General features: G+C 46.6%; 1 protein-coding gene across 29 annotated transcripts in view; it reads left to right on the plus strand.

Annotated features, from left to right (window-relative positions):
• Positions 1-14,519, plus strand: part of OBSCN (obscurin, cytoskeletal calmodulin and titin-interacting RhoGEF) — a 270,159-nt gene that overhangs the window by 141,868 nt on the left and 113,772 nt on the right. For 27 of the 29 annotated variants that reach the window (XM_079996236.1, XM_079996261.1, XM_079996260.1 and 24 more), the window contains 5 exons: positions 1,279-1,545; positions 6,469-6,741; positions 8,447-8,719; positions 10,109-10,396; positions 13,356-13,631. In XM_079996236.1, the coding sequence (XP_079852362.1) occupies positions 1,279-1,545; positions 6,469-6,741; positions 8,447-8,719; positions 10,109-10,396; positions 13,356-13,631 (1,377 nt within the window). The remainder of the gene's footprint in view (positions 1-1,278; positions 1,546-6,468; positions 6,742-8,446; positions 8,720-10,108; positions 10,397-13,355; positions 13,632-14,519) is intronic. The other 2 variants (XM_079996263.1, XM_079996242.1) reach the window with 2 other exon arrangements.

A 14,519-nucleotide genomic window follows, 5' to 3' on the forward strand; every position in this document is an offset into this window, starting at 1 on the left:
AGTCCAGCTCTAAGTGTGCAAGTACGGTAAATGGACAAGTCTTAAATTTAAAAACAAGGACCTCTTAATTAGTGCAGCCTGAGTCACCTCACCTCTTCTCTGAGGAGCCCTGACTGTTTTTCACACCAATGTCACTTCTGAAACATTTTCACCCAGGACACAACTTGCCTCACTCTGATCTCAATCTTGGACTCAGTTTTTAGCCAACATTATGCCCCACTCAATTGTCTTGTAAGACATCAGCAAAGGGGGCCATCAAAAGAGGTCTAATCTGACCACTGGGGCTGTTGCCACTTCAGGTCAACGCTGCTTCATTCTTGCCAATCCCATGCTATGTCAGCCCTTGACTCCAGCAGACCCAATAATTGGGTGGGTGGGATTGGGCAGGTCAGAAAATGGGATGCGGGTGGCGCTGTGGTCCAAACCACAGAGCCTAGGGCTTGCTTATCAGAAGGGCCGCGGTTCAAATCCCCACGACGGGGTGAGCTCCCATTGCTCGGTCCCTGCTCCTGCCCACCTAGCAGTCTGAAAGCACATCAAGTGCAAGTAGATAAATAGGTACCACTCCAGTGGGAAGGTAAATGGCATTTCTGTGCACTGCTCTGCTCTGCTTCACCAGAAGCGGCTAGGTCATGCTGGCCACATGACCTGGAAGCTGTCTGGACAAACGCTGGCTCCCTCGGCCTATAGAGTGAGATGAGCGCCGCAACCCCAGAGTCATCCACAACTGGACCTAACAGTCAGGGGTACCTTTACCTTTATCTTACAGGCCACCCCGTCATTATAAGGCAAAATTGCTTTCAATTCAAATGGTGACATCTAACTTGAGCCAAGGCAGGGTAGTTGAATTCCAACATCTCCCTCACCCATAACCCCAACAAAACTTGGCAAGGATGAGAAATATTCCCTATATTCAGCCTATAGAGCGAGATGAGCACCGCAACCCCAGCGTTGTCTGCGACTGGACCTAACGGTCAGGGGTCCCTTTACCTTTATAGATCAGAATGTGAGCACATTCTCTAGTAACACACCAACAGAGATATAACTGTAATGTCCCAGGGACACACAACACGACAGCTTCCCTAACAGCTAATCCACCTGCTTCTATTCTGCTCGTTGCTGATGTCACAAGCAAACATAAAACTCATCAAACTAAGTGATGCTTCTCATCAGCTTTCATGCATCTCACTCACACCGAGAGCACTGTGCTTAAAACAAAATGAGCGCCCCTAAATGTTCCCCGAAGGATGCACTAATACCTGACGTGTCGGTTGACAGATCCAACCATTGAAGTGGTCAGTCCCATGCAGGACATTACGGTGGACGAAGATGGCACAGCAGAATTCATCTGCCAGTATTCCAGGCCTGTGCAGGCCACGTGGATGAAGAACGAGCAGGTGGTTCATGCAGACGGCCAGCGAATTGTCATTGAGCAAGACTGGAATGTGGCCAAGCTGAAGATTAAGCCTGCTCTCCCAGGGGACACCGGCATCTATTCTTGCGAAGCTGGCGGCACTAAAGTGGTGGCTATGCTTGATGTTCAAGGTGAGGTCTTCCACGATGGAAAGAAGACGCTCGAGGGAGTGCAGGGAGCGTTCACAGCAGCAACCACCCATGAGCAGCGCTACTTCTTTTGCCATGGCCTAGCGCTGTTTTCCAGCTGCAGCCTGTGGTGTCTGAACAGAAGCTGGATGACAACCTCTCAGGGGTTCTGTAGCTGTGATTCCTGCTTTGCTGGGGTTGAGATGGGATCCCTTCCAGCTCTACAGTTCTGTGATTCTGTGAGGAGCTGTTGACTCTTCCAGATTATAGAGCATGGGGGAAAGACCCTGCTCCTTTTTTAAAAAAATGGGGGTTATAGCTATAGGGCTGAACAAACCTTTCAGTTTTGGTTCCTCTCAGTTTCACATTTTTCTAGTCCTTCAGTTCTGTTCTCCAAAGTTTCGCATCAGCTTGGAATTTTTACTATTAAACAAATCAGGCTTGATGGTGGAAATTTCCCCCAGCACACACACATTTAAAACAGTTTTCTGCAATGTGCACATTTTTGCAAGCAGTTTACTTTAATATAACTTAGCTGAGTATATCATTTTCACTATTTTTATGCTTATCCCCTCCCCCATAATGTACAGATTTTTGACACACAATATTTGGCTGGAGAACTGCATCACAAAATTTGGAGAAGTGCAAAATTTAAAGGATAGCTATATTTTGTGGGTTAAAGCCTCAGCGCCTAGGGCTTGCCGATCGAAAGGTCAGCGGTTCGAATCCCTGTGGCGGGGTGCGCTCCCGCTGCTCGGTCCCAGTGCCTGCCAACCTAGCAGTTCGAAAGCACCTCCAGGTGCAAGTAGATAAATAGGGACCGCTTACCAGCGGGAAGGTAAACGGCGTTTCCGTGTGCGGCTCTGGCTCTGGCTCTGGCTCTGGCTCTGGCCAGAGCAGCGATGTCACGCTGGCCACGTGACCCGGAAGTGTCTCCGGACAGCGCTGGCCCCTGGCCTCTTAAGTGAGATGGGCGCACAACCCCAGAGTCTGTCAAGACTGGCCCGTACGGGCAGGGGTACCTTTACCTTTTTATATTTTGGTTCATGTGGTTTTTCCCCCCAGGAAGCACATATTAGGTAGGTTTGCATGAAAATGGAAACCAAGCCAAATTTCTCCTCCCTCCCTAGTTAGCAATTTTATGTGGCCCCTGGGACTGAGTCTTATCTGCTGTAGGGATGCTGTGAAACATGGTCTTTGCAAAAGCTTTGAAACAATACCCCAGGCCACCTCTTCCCAACACTTTCCCAACATGCCTTTTTTCGTTTCCACATACTGCCTTTAATTTAGGGCTGCCTCTTCATGCAAAATCTAATTAAAGTTGTTTTGGATAATTAAAGGTCTGTTGTAATGTTGTGGCTCTGAGTGTAAGCTGAGAGCTGAGGAGCCACCCGGCTATTTTAATTCTCACATCAGTTATGAACTTTGCTAGGGTGGGCGTAGATAAGTCACTGCCCGAACTTAAACCTCCCCAACTGCAAAATGGGGGGAAGTAATACTGGCCTACCTTACAGGGCTGTTGTAAGGATAACTGAAAATAAAATAAATATGAAATGCTTTGAGTACCCTAAAGTGTTTCGTAAATGCTAAATATAAATACTGCCTTTGATTATATTAGTCAGCATTTACCCAGAGCTCAGACTTCTGATACTGTTGCTTAATACACTTATATTGCTCTTTGCTTATTCTTATTTGGTTGCTATTAGCAATGTGGTGGTATTATTATTATTATTCCGATTTTGTTTTTATAGTTAGAATCATAGAATCATAGAATCATAGAGTTGGAAGAGACCACAAGGGCCATCGAGTCCAACCCCCTGCCAAGCAGGAAACACCATCAGAGCACTCCTGACATATGGTTGTCAAGCCTCTGCTTAAAGACCTCCAAAGAAGGAGACTCCACCACACTCCTTGGCAGCAAATGCCACTGTCAAACAGCTCTTACTGTCAGGAAGTTCTTCCTAATGTTTAGGTGGAATCTTCTTTCTTGTAGTTTGGAACCATTGCTCCGTGTCCGCTTCTCTGGAGCAGCAGAAAACAACCTTTCTCCCTCCTCGATGTGACATCCTTTTATATATTTGAACATGGCTATCATATCACCCCTTAACCTCCTCTTCTCCAGGCTAAACATGCCCAGCTCCCTTAGCCATTCCTCATAAGGCATCGTTTCCAGGCCTTTGACCATTTTGGTTGCCCTCCTCTGGACATGTTCCAGTTTGTCAGTGTCCTTCTTGAACTGTGGTGCCCAGAACTGGACACAGTACTCCAGGTGAGGTCTGACCAGAGCAGAATACAGTGGCACTATTACTTCCCTTGATCTAGATGCTATACTCCTATTGATGCAGCCCAGAATTGCATTGGCTTTTTTAGCTGCTGCGTCACACTGTTGGCTCATGTCAAGTTTGTGGTCAACCAAGACTCCTAGATCCTTTTCACATGTACTGCTCTCAAGCCAGGTGTCACCCATCTTGTATTTATTTGTTTAGCTATGTTCTATTGGGTGCCTGTTGATTGCTTTGAGCCTATGGGAAAGTGGGTCATAACATTTTAAAAATCAGTAAAAGTGAGGTGTCCATAATGACAAGAGAGGGGACAATATATTTTGTGCTATTCTGTGCATTAACAACTACTTGGAATTATGCAGTCCACAATGGTGCAGTTCACATTACCCATGTTTATTGCTTTTGACATCATAGGATCAATTTGGGAAATCTCCGTATTGGGAGAAGAAGGGTTTCTACTGTCAGCTACTGCAGGTCGATGCATAAACTTTGGTGAGGGTTAGGAGGAGATATGGAATTGTTTCACATGTTTTATATTGCAAAAGGGGAAAAAACAGTATCTCATTTATTTTGATGTTGTGATTTCGTCTTTCAATAGTCCTGCACTGAGATGGTTCACAAGCCGTTCAGGCTCTTTCTTGACAATTGGGCCACCTTTAGCAATGGCAGTGTGCAATCCTGACAGTTTCTGTCCCCTTTAAATTTCTGAAACCAAGTTTGCCCTGGGCTGAATTAAGGAGGAGGCACCAGGAAGTCTGCAATCTTGCCATTGTAATGGAGAGATATTTTGACTGATTTTATGCAGTTTTGCAGGTTGCATGTACCTCCAGTGCACCATTTTTAAAGTGTTTTCACAAGCTTTTATGGAATCATTACTGTTATATTTTCCCTTTTTTTGTGATGGCTCCGTACTCTGACTTCTTGTTGTTGATGATGACATTATTATGGATTATTGCTGACATTATTAGTTTCTCTTGACTTTACAGCTAATTCGTTTGTAACTTAAAATCAATAAAGCACATTTTTAAAAAAAGCAGGAGGCACCATGAGCCTGGCAGTTGTGAAGCCCACAGGCTTGGAAGGCTTTAAAGAAGGATTACTGGTAGATAAATTCCCAGAGGAGAAGGCTTTCAATGCCTATGTGTCATGATGGCTATATTCTGCTTGCCCAGATATGGTACATCCCCTTTACCTGCTTCTGGCGAAACTGGACTCCATCCCTTCCTCCCTTGCCACTGTGAGATCTTGCAAGATTTCAGCGAGATCTCACAGGAAACCACTGCCAATGCCACTTCTCTGCTGGTGGGCTGGGCTGTGGAGATGAGGCGGGTGGCATCTCTTGGGCTTCCTCTGTTTGAGGTGGGCACCTCACCCTGCCTCATCAAAGCAGTATGCCTCTGTTATACCAGTTCCTGGAAGTGGAGAGTGCTGTTGCTGCACTCAGGTCCTACTTGTTTACTTGCCATGGCCATCTGCTTGGCCACAGTGAGAACAGAATGCTTGACATAAGAAGAAGAAGAGTTTGGATTTGATATCCCGCTTTATCACTACCCGAAGGAGTCTCAAAGCGGCTAACAATCTCCTTTCCCTTCCTCCCCCACAACAAACACTCTGTGAGGTGGGTGAGGCTGAGAGACGTCAGAGAAGCGTGACTAGCCCAAGGTCACCCAGCAGCTGCAGGTGGAGGAGCGGAGACGCGAACCCGGTTCACCAGATTACGAGTCCACCACTCTTAACCACTACACCACTCTGGCTCGAGAGACTGCTAGATGAGGCCAATGGCCCATCTAGTCCAGCATCCTGTTCTCACAGTGACCAACCAGATGCCTGTGGGGAAATCCTCAAGCAGCACATGAACATAATGGCAACTCTTCCTTCCTGTGGTCTCCAGCGACTGGTATTCAGAACCATTGCTGCCTCCAGCTATGGAGGCAGACCAGAGCCACCATGAGTAGTAGCCACTGAGAGCCTTGTAATTCATGAATTTGTCTAATCTTCCTTTAAAGCCATCCAGGTTGATGGCTTCACAGCTGCCAGGCTCATGGTGTCTCTTCCTGGACTAGATGGTCCTTTGGCCTGATGCAGCTTCTTGTGCTCTTCCTGAGTTGCACTGCCCTTATGTTGACATTACAGATCAGTTGATTATGTAACTCTATGCTGGGTCATCAAACAGAACATTCCATCGTTTTAGAGCTCTTCAGCCACTGCACAATGACCGCTGCGTTTCAAATGAAGATTGTATTGAAAGTCTAAGTTAGTGGCTCTCAAATTTCACCCCCCTCGATTGACCAATTGCTCAGTGGACCAGCTTGTAAAGTTTTGTTGCTTGACAAATCAAAGCACATAGATAACTCACATTTTAACATTTTTTCCTTCGGTGCTAACATCATTGCTGTTTATGAAAATCACAGGATCGAGGTCAAAGCTTTGTTAGCTTCTTCAGTAATGGAAGATATATAGACCACTTGTATAGAACTAGTAGACCACCTGTGGTCTGAAGACCACTGTTTAAGAACCTCTGATCTAAGGAATTGCATTCAACCGATATGTGATCGCCTATTTTGATTTTCTACGTAATGTTCAGATGTGTAAACTCAGTGATTAATTGTGAATTTATTTATTTTTTAAAAAACCTTTCTAACAGCCAAGAACACCATCGTCCAGGGCTTAGAGAACGTTGATGCAATGGAAGGGGGTGAAGCTCTGTTTGAGTGCTACCTTTCGAAACCTGAGTGCTACAATTATAACTGGCTGATTGACGATGAGCCAGCCAAAACTTCTGAAAACATTGAGATGGTTTATTTTGAAAATGGTCTCCGTCATCTCCTTCTCCTGAAGAACCTCACGCCCCATGACAGCTGCCAAGTGACTTTCCAGACCGGTGACGTAGCTTCGTCTGCATTCCTAACTGTAAAAGGTAGTATCATACTATTGCACCATAACCACAAGCCTACTGACCCAGATAACATATCATTGTTCCTTCCATTCTCTGTCATCCTCTGTCCTTTTTCTGAAAGTTACTAGACTCAGAGTAATGAACGAATGAGATGTATGCAACTGGACCCCTCTGGTAGTAGCTTTTCAATATGGGAGCTACTATAGGACCACTCTACCCTGTGCTCTGCAAGTAACGTTGGAGCCCTTGGTAGGGATGTAAGAAGGCATCTTCCTGCATCCTTCCCTGTATTTGTCTCATGCGGCTTTGCCTTAGTTCTGCTGCAGTTCACCTTCTGCCAAAAACTTGCTCTCTGCTGTAATGAAATGGCATACATTATATCGTTGTTATGTTATTCCATCCCATTCTTTTATTTTTATTTTTAAATTTGTTTTTATTGAAAGATTTCCATGGATAACAGGTGCATATAATGTAGGTCTCTGTTTTCAGTTCATAGAGTCCTTTCTACAGGTCAATTGCATTCGGTGTGAGACGCTGCTGTCATAGGGATTGTGAGGTTGTGGGGAGAGAGAAGGGAGGTAATGATATTTCATTCTTCTGCACAGTGTACATGCAGAGTTTTGTGTGAGTGTCAGGCAGATAGGTTGTTGGTTTGTTTGTTTCTGCTGGTGGTACAAGAGGTTGGAGAGTCCAGAGCACAGTTGGTTGCAGTGAGTTTTGGTTGTGCGTTTAAGGAGGAGGGGGTTGTTGGGTCAAGTTATCCCATGTTTTTTATGTTGTTGGGGGTGGGTGGGTTCATTTCAATGTAAAGAAGACACAATTCAAATGGTGCATAATCTTTTGTGCATCATGTTGTTGTTTAGTCGTTTAGTCGTGCCCGACTCTTTGTGACCCCATAGACCAGAGCACGCCAGGCACTCCTGTCTTCCACTGCCTCCCGCAGTTTGGTCAAACTCATGCTGGTAGCTTCGAGAACACTGTCCAACCATCTCGTCCTCTGTCATCCCCTTTTCCTTGTGTCCTCCATCTTTCCCAACATCAGGGTCTTTTCCAGGGAGTCTTCTTTTCTCATGAGGTGGCCAAAGTATTGGAGCCTCAGCTTCAGGATCTTTCCTTCCAGTGAGCAATCAGGGCTGATTTCCTTCAGAATGGATAGGTTTGATCTTCTTGCAATCCACTGGACTCTCAAGAGTCTCATCCAGCACCATAATTCAAATAACTGTGTATCATACACACACTGAAAGCACTAGCACCAACACTGAGTACCGATTGCATTCTGTGGATTGATTTTCCGCTTCCCATTTTCTCCAGAATGTAGAAGCATCTTGTAGAAGGAATCCCAGTTATTCACACAGATCTCACTCATCCTGGAAACAGGTGTGAGAAGAAGCAATGTTATGGGCTCCAGCCACATAACCCTGTTTCCATGAGCTAGAGTGTAGGAGCAGGAGCTGAGACAAAGTGTGCTGAGCCAAGAGCTGAGCAAGTGATCTGGACACTAAGAAACTCAAAAGGGCAGGGCTGGGAAATCTGTGGACCTCCAAGATGTTGCTGGACAACAAACCCCATCATCCCTGATGACAATCACCATGATGTTTGGGCTGCTGGGAATTGGAGTCACCAACATCTGAAGGTCACAGTTTTCCCACCCCTGTGGTGCACTTAACTCACAACTTTTCCTTCCTTGCTTTGAAGGCATTACTCATGCATTTCGTCATAATTTCAGGATGGCGTCTGGAATTCTTGGAGCCAATCACTGACACCACAGTTACTGCTGGGGACCAGGCCACCTTCACCTGTGTTTTAAGTGAAGCAGTTCCAGTCAATGAAATTGCTTGGTACATTAACGATGTGGATATCCAAGCAGATGAAAACTGGAGGATCCAAGCAGAAGGAAATAGCTACAAACTCATACTGAAGAAAGCTCAACTACATCACTCTGGAGAGGTGACCTTTGCTGCAAGGGATGCCATTGTGTCAGCTAAGTTATCTGTCATAGGTAGGTTGGGAGAATCCAAGTTCCTAATGATTCTAGCTCTGATTTAGCATCATTAAGCTTTATTGTGGGCCCTGACAATAGTGCCACTCTTTCTATGCTTGGTGGAATGTCACATCAATGAGATTTTTAATCTTGTTGTCCTGAGTGTAACTTTCTGCATGATAAGTACTGCTGTAAATTCAGAACGTTCGCTGTTCTGATCATCCACCAAAGCACCACAGTGGCTCACGCGTTATATCGCTTTTCAAAAGATTTGTTTTCCAACAAATCAGTTTGAAAATTTGATTGTGCCTTGGTTTGCTGACATCCTAACAAAGCCAGAATTATATTTAGTAGAATAATGATGTTGATATTAAAAACACACACACACTTCTGGTGATATTTTCTCTGGAGCATCATTAGACTTGACACGATGCCGCTGTTTGATTTGAAAAGTTCTCAAGCACTTGTGGCTGTTGAGGACTTGGTTTGCTGCCCCATGTTTGTGGTAAGACGCAGAGCATTTCTGAGATTCCCTGCTGAGCTGCAACCCCTGTAGAATGATGTTCTGACTTAAGCCATGTTTTGGCATTGATCACCCAGCTCTCCCTGTTGAACAATATGTCAGAAATGATTATTTTCAGCAGCATTCTGTAAATGAGGTCTGGGCTAGCTTTTATAGGGCTGGAGCATCTTGGATGTAGCTGTGACAATTTACCTATCATAAGCAGGCCTGGTGTTAACAATTGGCCAGGTCTAGGGCTCTAGGGACGCGGGTGGCACTGTGGGTTAAACCACAGAACCTAGGATTTGCTGATCAGAAGGTCGGCGGTTCGAATCCCTGCTCCTGCCAACCTAGCAGTTCGAAAGCACGTCAAAGTGCAAGTAGATAAATAGGGACCGCTCCGGCGGGAAGGTAAACGGCATTTCTGTGCATTGCTCTGGTTCGCAAGAAGCGGCTTAGCCATGCTGGCCACATGACCCGGAAGCTGTCTGTGGACAAACACCGGCTCCCTTGGCCTATAGAGTGAGATGAGCGCGCAACCCCAGAGTCGGTCATGACTGGACCTAACGGTCAGGGGTCCCTTTACCTTTACCTTAGGGCTCTCATTGGTCTCCCACTCAGCACTGGGCAGTGGTACCAACTCGAAAAAAAATATGTGGGGAGGCAGGTAAATCCCGCCTTGCATAATCAATCATGAGACATGGTGCACGCGCACCATTTGAATGGCAATGCGCATCAACCTGGGCGGCGGGTGGTCCCATCAAATATTTTATTGGGTGTGTGCGAAGGGACCTCAGCCCCTAGCAGTTGGCTCTTACGGCCCCGGGACTGTCTTGAATGTGTTGCCATACTTCTAAGATGCAGCACTGCTTTTATACATGCCTGGAACTCTGTTGTGCCTTCAGCCCTCCCTGACCCTCCTGAGGAACCGGAGATCATAAGTAAGACCAGCCACTCGGTGACCTTGTCCTGGTTCAAGCCGCTCAACAACGGGGGTGCTGACCTCATAGGCTACCGTGTCGAAATGAAAAGCCCAGGCAGTGACTGGCAGCCATGCGGCACCGGAGTTATCCCAAGCACAGAGTTTGTAGTGGACAATCTCACAGCAGGCAAGACGTACAGATTCCGCATTTCAGCTGTCAGCAAAGCGGGTGCTGGGAAGCCAGTGCATTTGCCTCAAAGTGTGCAGCTAGGTGAGAATTAGAGGACCCTCTGCTGTCCCGAGAGTAGCTCTACAGCTCAGCATCTTGCATGGCATGTGAGCTTTGCCCGAAGGATCTGTTTACTTTTCAGCAATTTGTAGGCAAGCTCCACGCTCAGGTTCTGCATTATGTAAATGTCGTGGGCAAGCCAGGCACTGATGCATCAATTGAATTAGATTTGAAGGATGAGCCCTCTGCTCCCCACTCTACCATATTCTGGCTATAGCTTGTTACAGTCAAACCTCAGTTGCGTGGCAATTCCCACCCCCTCCGACAGTTGGAGAAATAAAGACACTGTACACAGACTTTGAGGTTAATGGGCGTAAATGGCCACAACTTTATTGATTACAGGTAAGAGCGGTATTGGCTTTAGGCATTGGCCCTAACAGACTATCCGGTCTAACCGGGAAAGGATTAACACCGCCAGGGGGAGACCCCGAGATGCACATCCGTAGGCGCTCCCCGAGGGGTGGCCGCTCGGGGGCGTGCTTTAGGCCCTAGCCTCCGTAGGTTTCGGACGAGGCGACGCCCCCCAGAGTCCTTTAACGGACTACCCTTCAAGACCTGGGGGAGGTGATGGAGTCCCTCCCCCCCCAACATCATTTGCATAACAATACCCCTGCCAATGCCTAACCGACAGAACCAAGGAGTTGTGACGTTTTGCTACGAGGTAGGCGAAAAAACCAAGTGGCTTAAAATGCAGCCAATTAGCCAAATGGAAAAATTCCTACCAGGCCCCTTGCGGCGACCAGCCGAAGCCCATAGCAAAGTCCGTATGCGCACCTAGAGGGTGGGTGGGTGGGGAAAAACTGCAGCTGCTGAGAGAGAAAGAGGGCGAGCCGGGGCTGCCCTGGCCTTAAGAGGGACCCGGTAAGCCCGCCTCTTGCGCCAGCCGATTGGCTAGCGCCGAGGGAGATGAATAAACATGAAGAGGGGAATCCCGGTGTCCCGGCGGGGCTGACGCCAGCCCCGCGAGACTGTAGTTGGGGGCGTGAGTCCTGCAACCCCACCCCCTCTTGAATTCGGTAGTGGCTTTGTCAAACGTAATCCATTTCGGAAGCCCATTCAGCTTCCAAAACTTTTGACAACCAAGGCGCGGCATCTGATCGGTTGCAGGAGCTTCCTGCACTCAAGCAGAAGCTGCGTCAGATGTTCGGCTTCCAAAAAATGTTCGAAAACCAGAGCATTTACTTCCTGGTTTTCAGCGTTCAGGAGCTGAATCGTTCAAAAACTGAGCTGTTCGAGAGCCGAGGTTTGACTGTACAGTACTCCTGAAAATTCATGGTGGGGGGAAATACACACACACACACACACACACACACACACAATGTCTCACGTTCTAAGTTCATGCCCAATTTGAACTCATATCTGTATTGTGGCCTCTATTGCCTCCCCATGCTTATGACTGTCTCATCTCCACAAGGCTGCATGTGTATTTTCTCTAACCAAAGCTACATGCAACATTTTGGCAGCAGTGTGCTAAAAGACTAACACACCACTGTGAAGTCAAAGCCTGATCCTTCACAACTTAGTGGGGCTGTGACACTGTCTTCATATAACCAATTTCTGCAACATCTATTTATCTCTTCTAATGAAGACTTCAAAGATAAAATTGGTGATATGTTTCCATGGCTTTCATGGCTACTTCTTCTTTTTATTGGGTTTTATAAACAAGGATCATAAGGATGATGAATGATACAAATAAATAGACCAAGTCTTCTCATGTCCTGTCAAGGAGATAAGCACATAACTATACAACCTTTAGAAGACATCTGAAAGCAGCCCTGTATAGGGAAGTTTTTTTAATGTTTAATGTTTTATGATGCTTTTATATATGTTGGAGGCTGCCCAGAGGTGGCTGGGGCAACCCAGTCAAATGGGCAGGGTACAAATAATAAAGGGACGCGGGTGGCGCTGTGGGTTAAACCACAGAGCCTAGGACTTGCCAATCAGAAGGTCAGCGGTTCGGATCCCCACTACGGGGTGAGCTCCTGTTGCTCAGTCCCTGCTCCTGCCAACCTAGCAGTTAAAAAGCATGTCAAAGTACAAGTAGATAAATAGGTACCACTCTGGTGGGAAGGTAAACGGCATTTCCGTGCGCTGCTCTGGTTTGCCAGAAGTGGCTTAGTCATGCTGGCCACATGACCCGGAAGCCAGTAAAGCGAGATGGGCGCCGCAACCCCAGAGTCGGCCACGACTGGTCAGGGGTCCCTTTACCTTTACCTTTACAAATAATAAAATTATTATTATTAGTAGTAGTAGTAGTATATCACAAAAATAGAACAATAAATTTGCAGTATTATCTGCAACATATGGTTCATTGTTTGTGGTCATTGTACAAGTTCTTGAATGGGTTTAAACAAAAACAATAACAAAGGGGAGTTAGAGTGGAGCAGATTTAATAGATAACATTCAACATTGCATAGCCAAACGCCTAATCAGAAGCCCTTGTGGTGTGCTCAGATTAAGTATAAGTGGTAGCCATTTCCCCCCTTATGTTACCAATGAAGCAATATAAGACATTGGTATGTTGGTGACTATGGGACGCTGAAGTCCATGGCTGCTTCTAAAACCCTACGGAAGTCAAGATTTCTGTAGGTTCTGTATTGCACACTTGTGAAACCGCTGCCATCATCACAGCTACTGCACATTCTTCTGCAAAGCAATGTTAGCATTTTAGTCCCTCTTTGGTATAAACTTCTGTGGGGTCAGAGATGAAGGATGCAAAAATGAGAGATTATTACAATTGAAACACTCTGTTATATTTCCAGTCCCAAACTGCATTCGTGGTCTATGTAAAACCTAGTTCTGGAAACAAGGGAACATTCAGACATTTGTCTCACTTTTTTTTTTTGCTGGTTATCCCTTCTTCTTTGTCGCTTTGCTTGTTGAAGCACAAAAGGAGAATTGTATGACATAAGCCCATTGGTCTTGATGTCTCCCATTCCAGAGCCGGCTGCAGTGACTGCAATCACTCGACCTTTGGCCGATAAGTCTGCTGTGGAAGGGGAGAAGACTCGTTTGGAGTGCGAATTGTCCAAAGAAACTAAAGAGGTTGTTTGGCTCAAAGAAGGAAATCCAATCCAACCTGGTGGGAAGTACGAACTCATCTCAGAAGGCAAAAAACAGACCCTCATCATTCATGGCTTTAAAGCTGAAGATCAAGGGTCATACACCTGCATGGCCTCTCCTGACGTCAAAACATCTGCCAAACTTTCTGTTGAAGGTACATTTGCACCATCACTTTCACTGCTTTAGTAACCATCCCAGCCTAAAAGTGGTCTTGGAATTTATTCTGAAAACCATTTCAGTGTTCAGGTTTGTTGTTGTTGTTGTTGTTTAGTCATTTAGTCGTGTCCAACTCTTCGTGACCCCCTGGACCAGAGCACGCCAGGCACTTCTGTCTTCCACTGCCTCCCGCAGTTTGGCCAGACTCATGTTGGTAGCTTCGAGAACACTGTCCAACCATCTCGTCCTCTGTCATCCCCTTCTCTTTGTGCCCTCCATCTTTCCCAACATCAGGGTCTTTTCCAGGGAGTCTTCTCTTCTCATGAGGTGGCCAAAGTACTGGAGCCTCAGCTTCAGGATCTGTCCTTCCAGTGAGCACTCAGGGCTGTTTTCCTTCAGAATGGAGAGGTTTGATCTTCTTGCAGTCCATGGGACTCTCAAGAGTCTCCTCCAGCACCATAATTCAAAAGCATCAATTCTTTGGCGATCAGCCTTCTTTATGGTCTAGCTCTCACTTCCATACATCACTACTGGGAAAACCCTGTTTGTTTAAGGTAAAGGTAAAGGTACCCCTGCCCGTACGGACCAGTCGTGTCTGACTCTGGGGTTGTGCGCCCATCTCACTTAAGAGGCCGGGGGCCAGCGCTGTCTGGAGACACTTCCGGGTCACGTGGCCAGGGTGACAAGCTGCATCTGGCGAGCCAGCGCAGCACATGGAAACGCCGTTTACCTTCCCGCTAATAAGTGGTCCCTATTTATCTACTTGCACCCAGGGGTGCTTTCGAACTGCTAGGTTGGCAGGCGCTGGGACCGAACGATGGGAGCGCACCCCGCCGCGGGGATTCGAACCGCCGACCTGACGATCGGCAAGTCCTAGGTGTTGTGA

This window comes from Podarcis cretensis (genome assembly GCF_951804945.1).
Source record: "Podarcis cretensis genome assembly, chromosome: 12".
Taxonomy (NCBI): domain Eukaryota; kingdom Metazoa; phylum Chordata; class Lepidosauria; order Squamata; family Lacertidae; genus Podarcis; species Podarcis cretensis.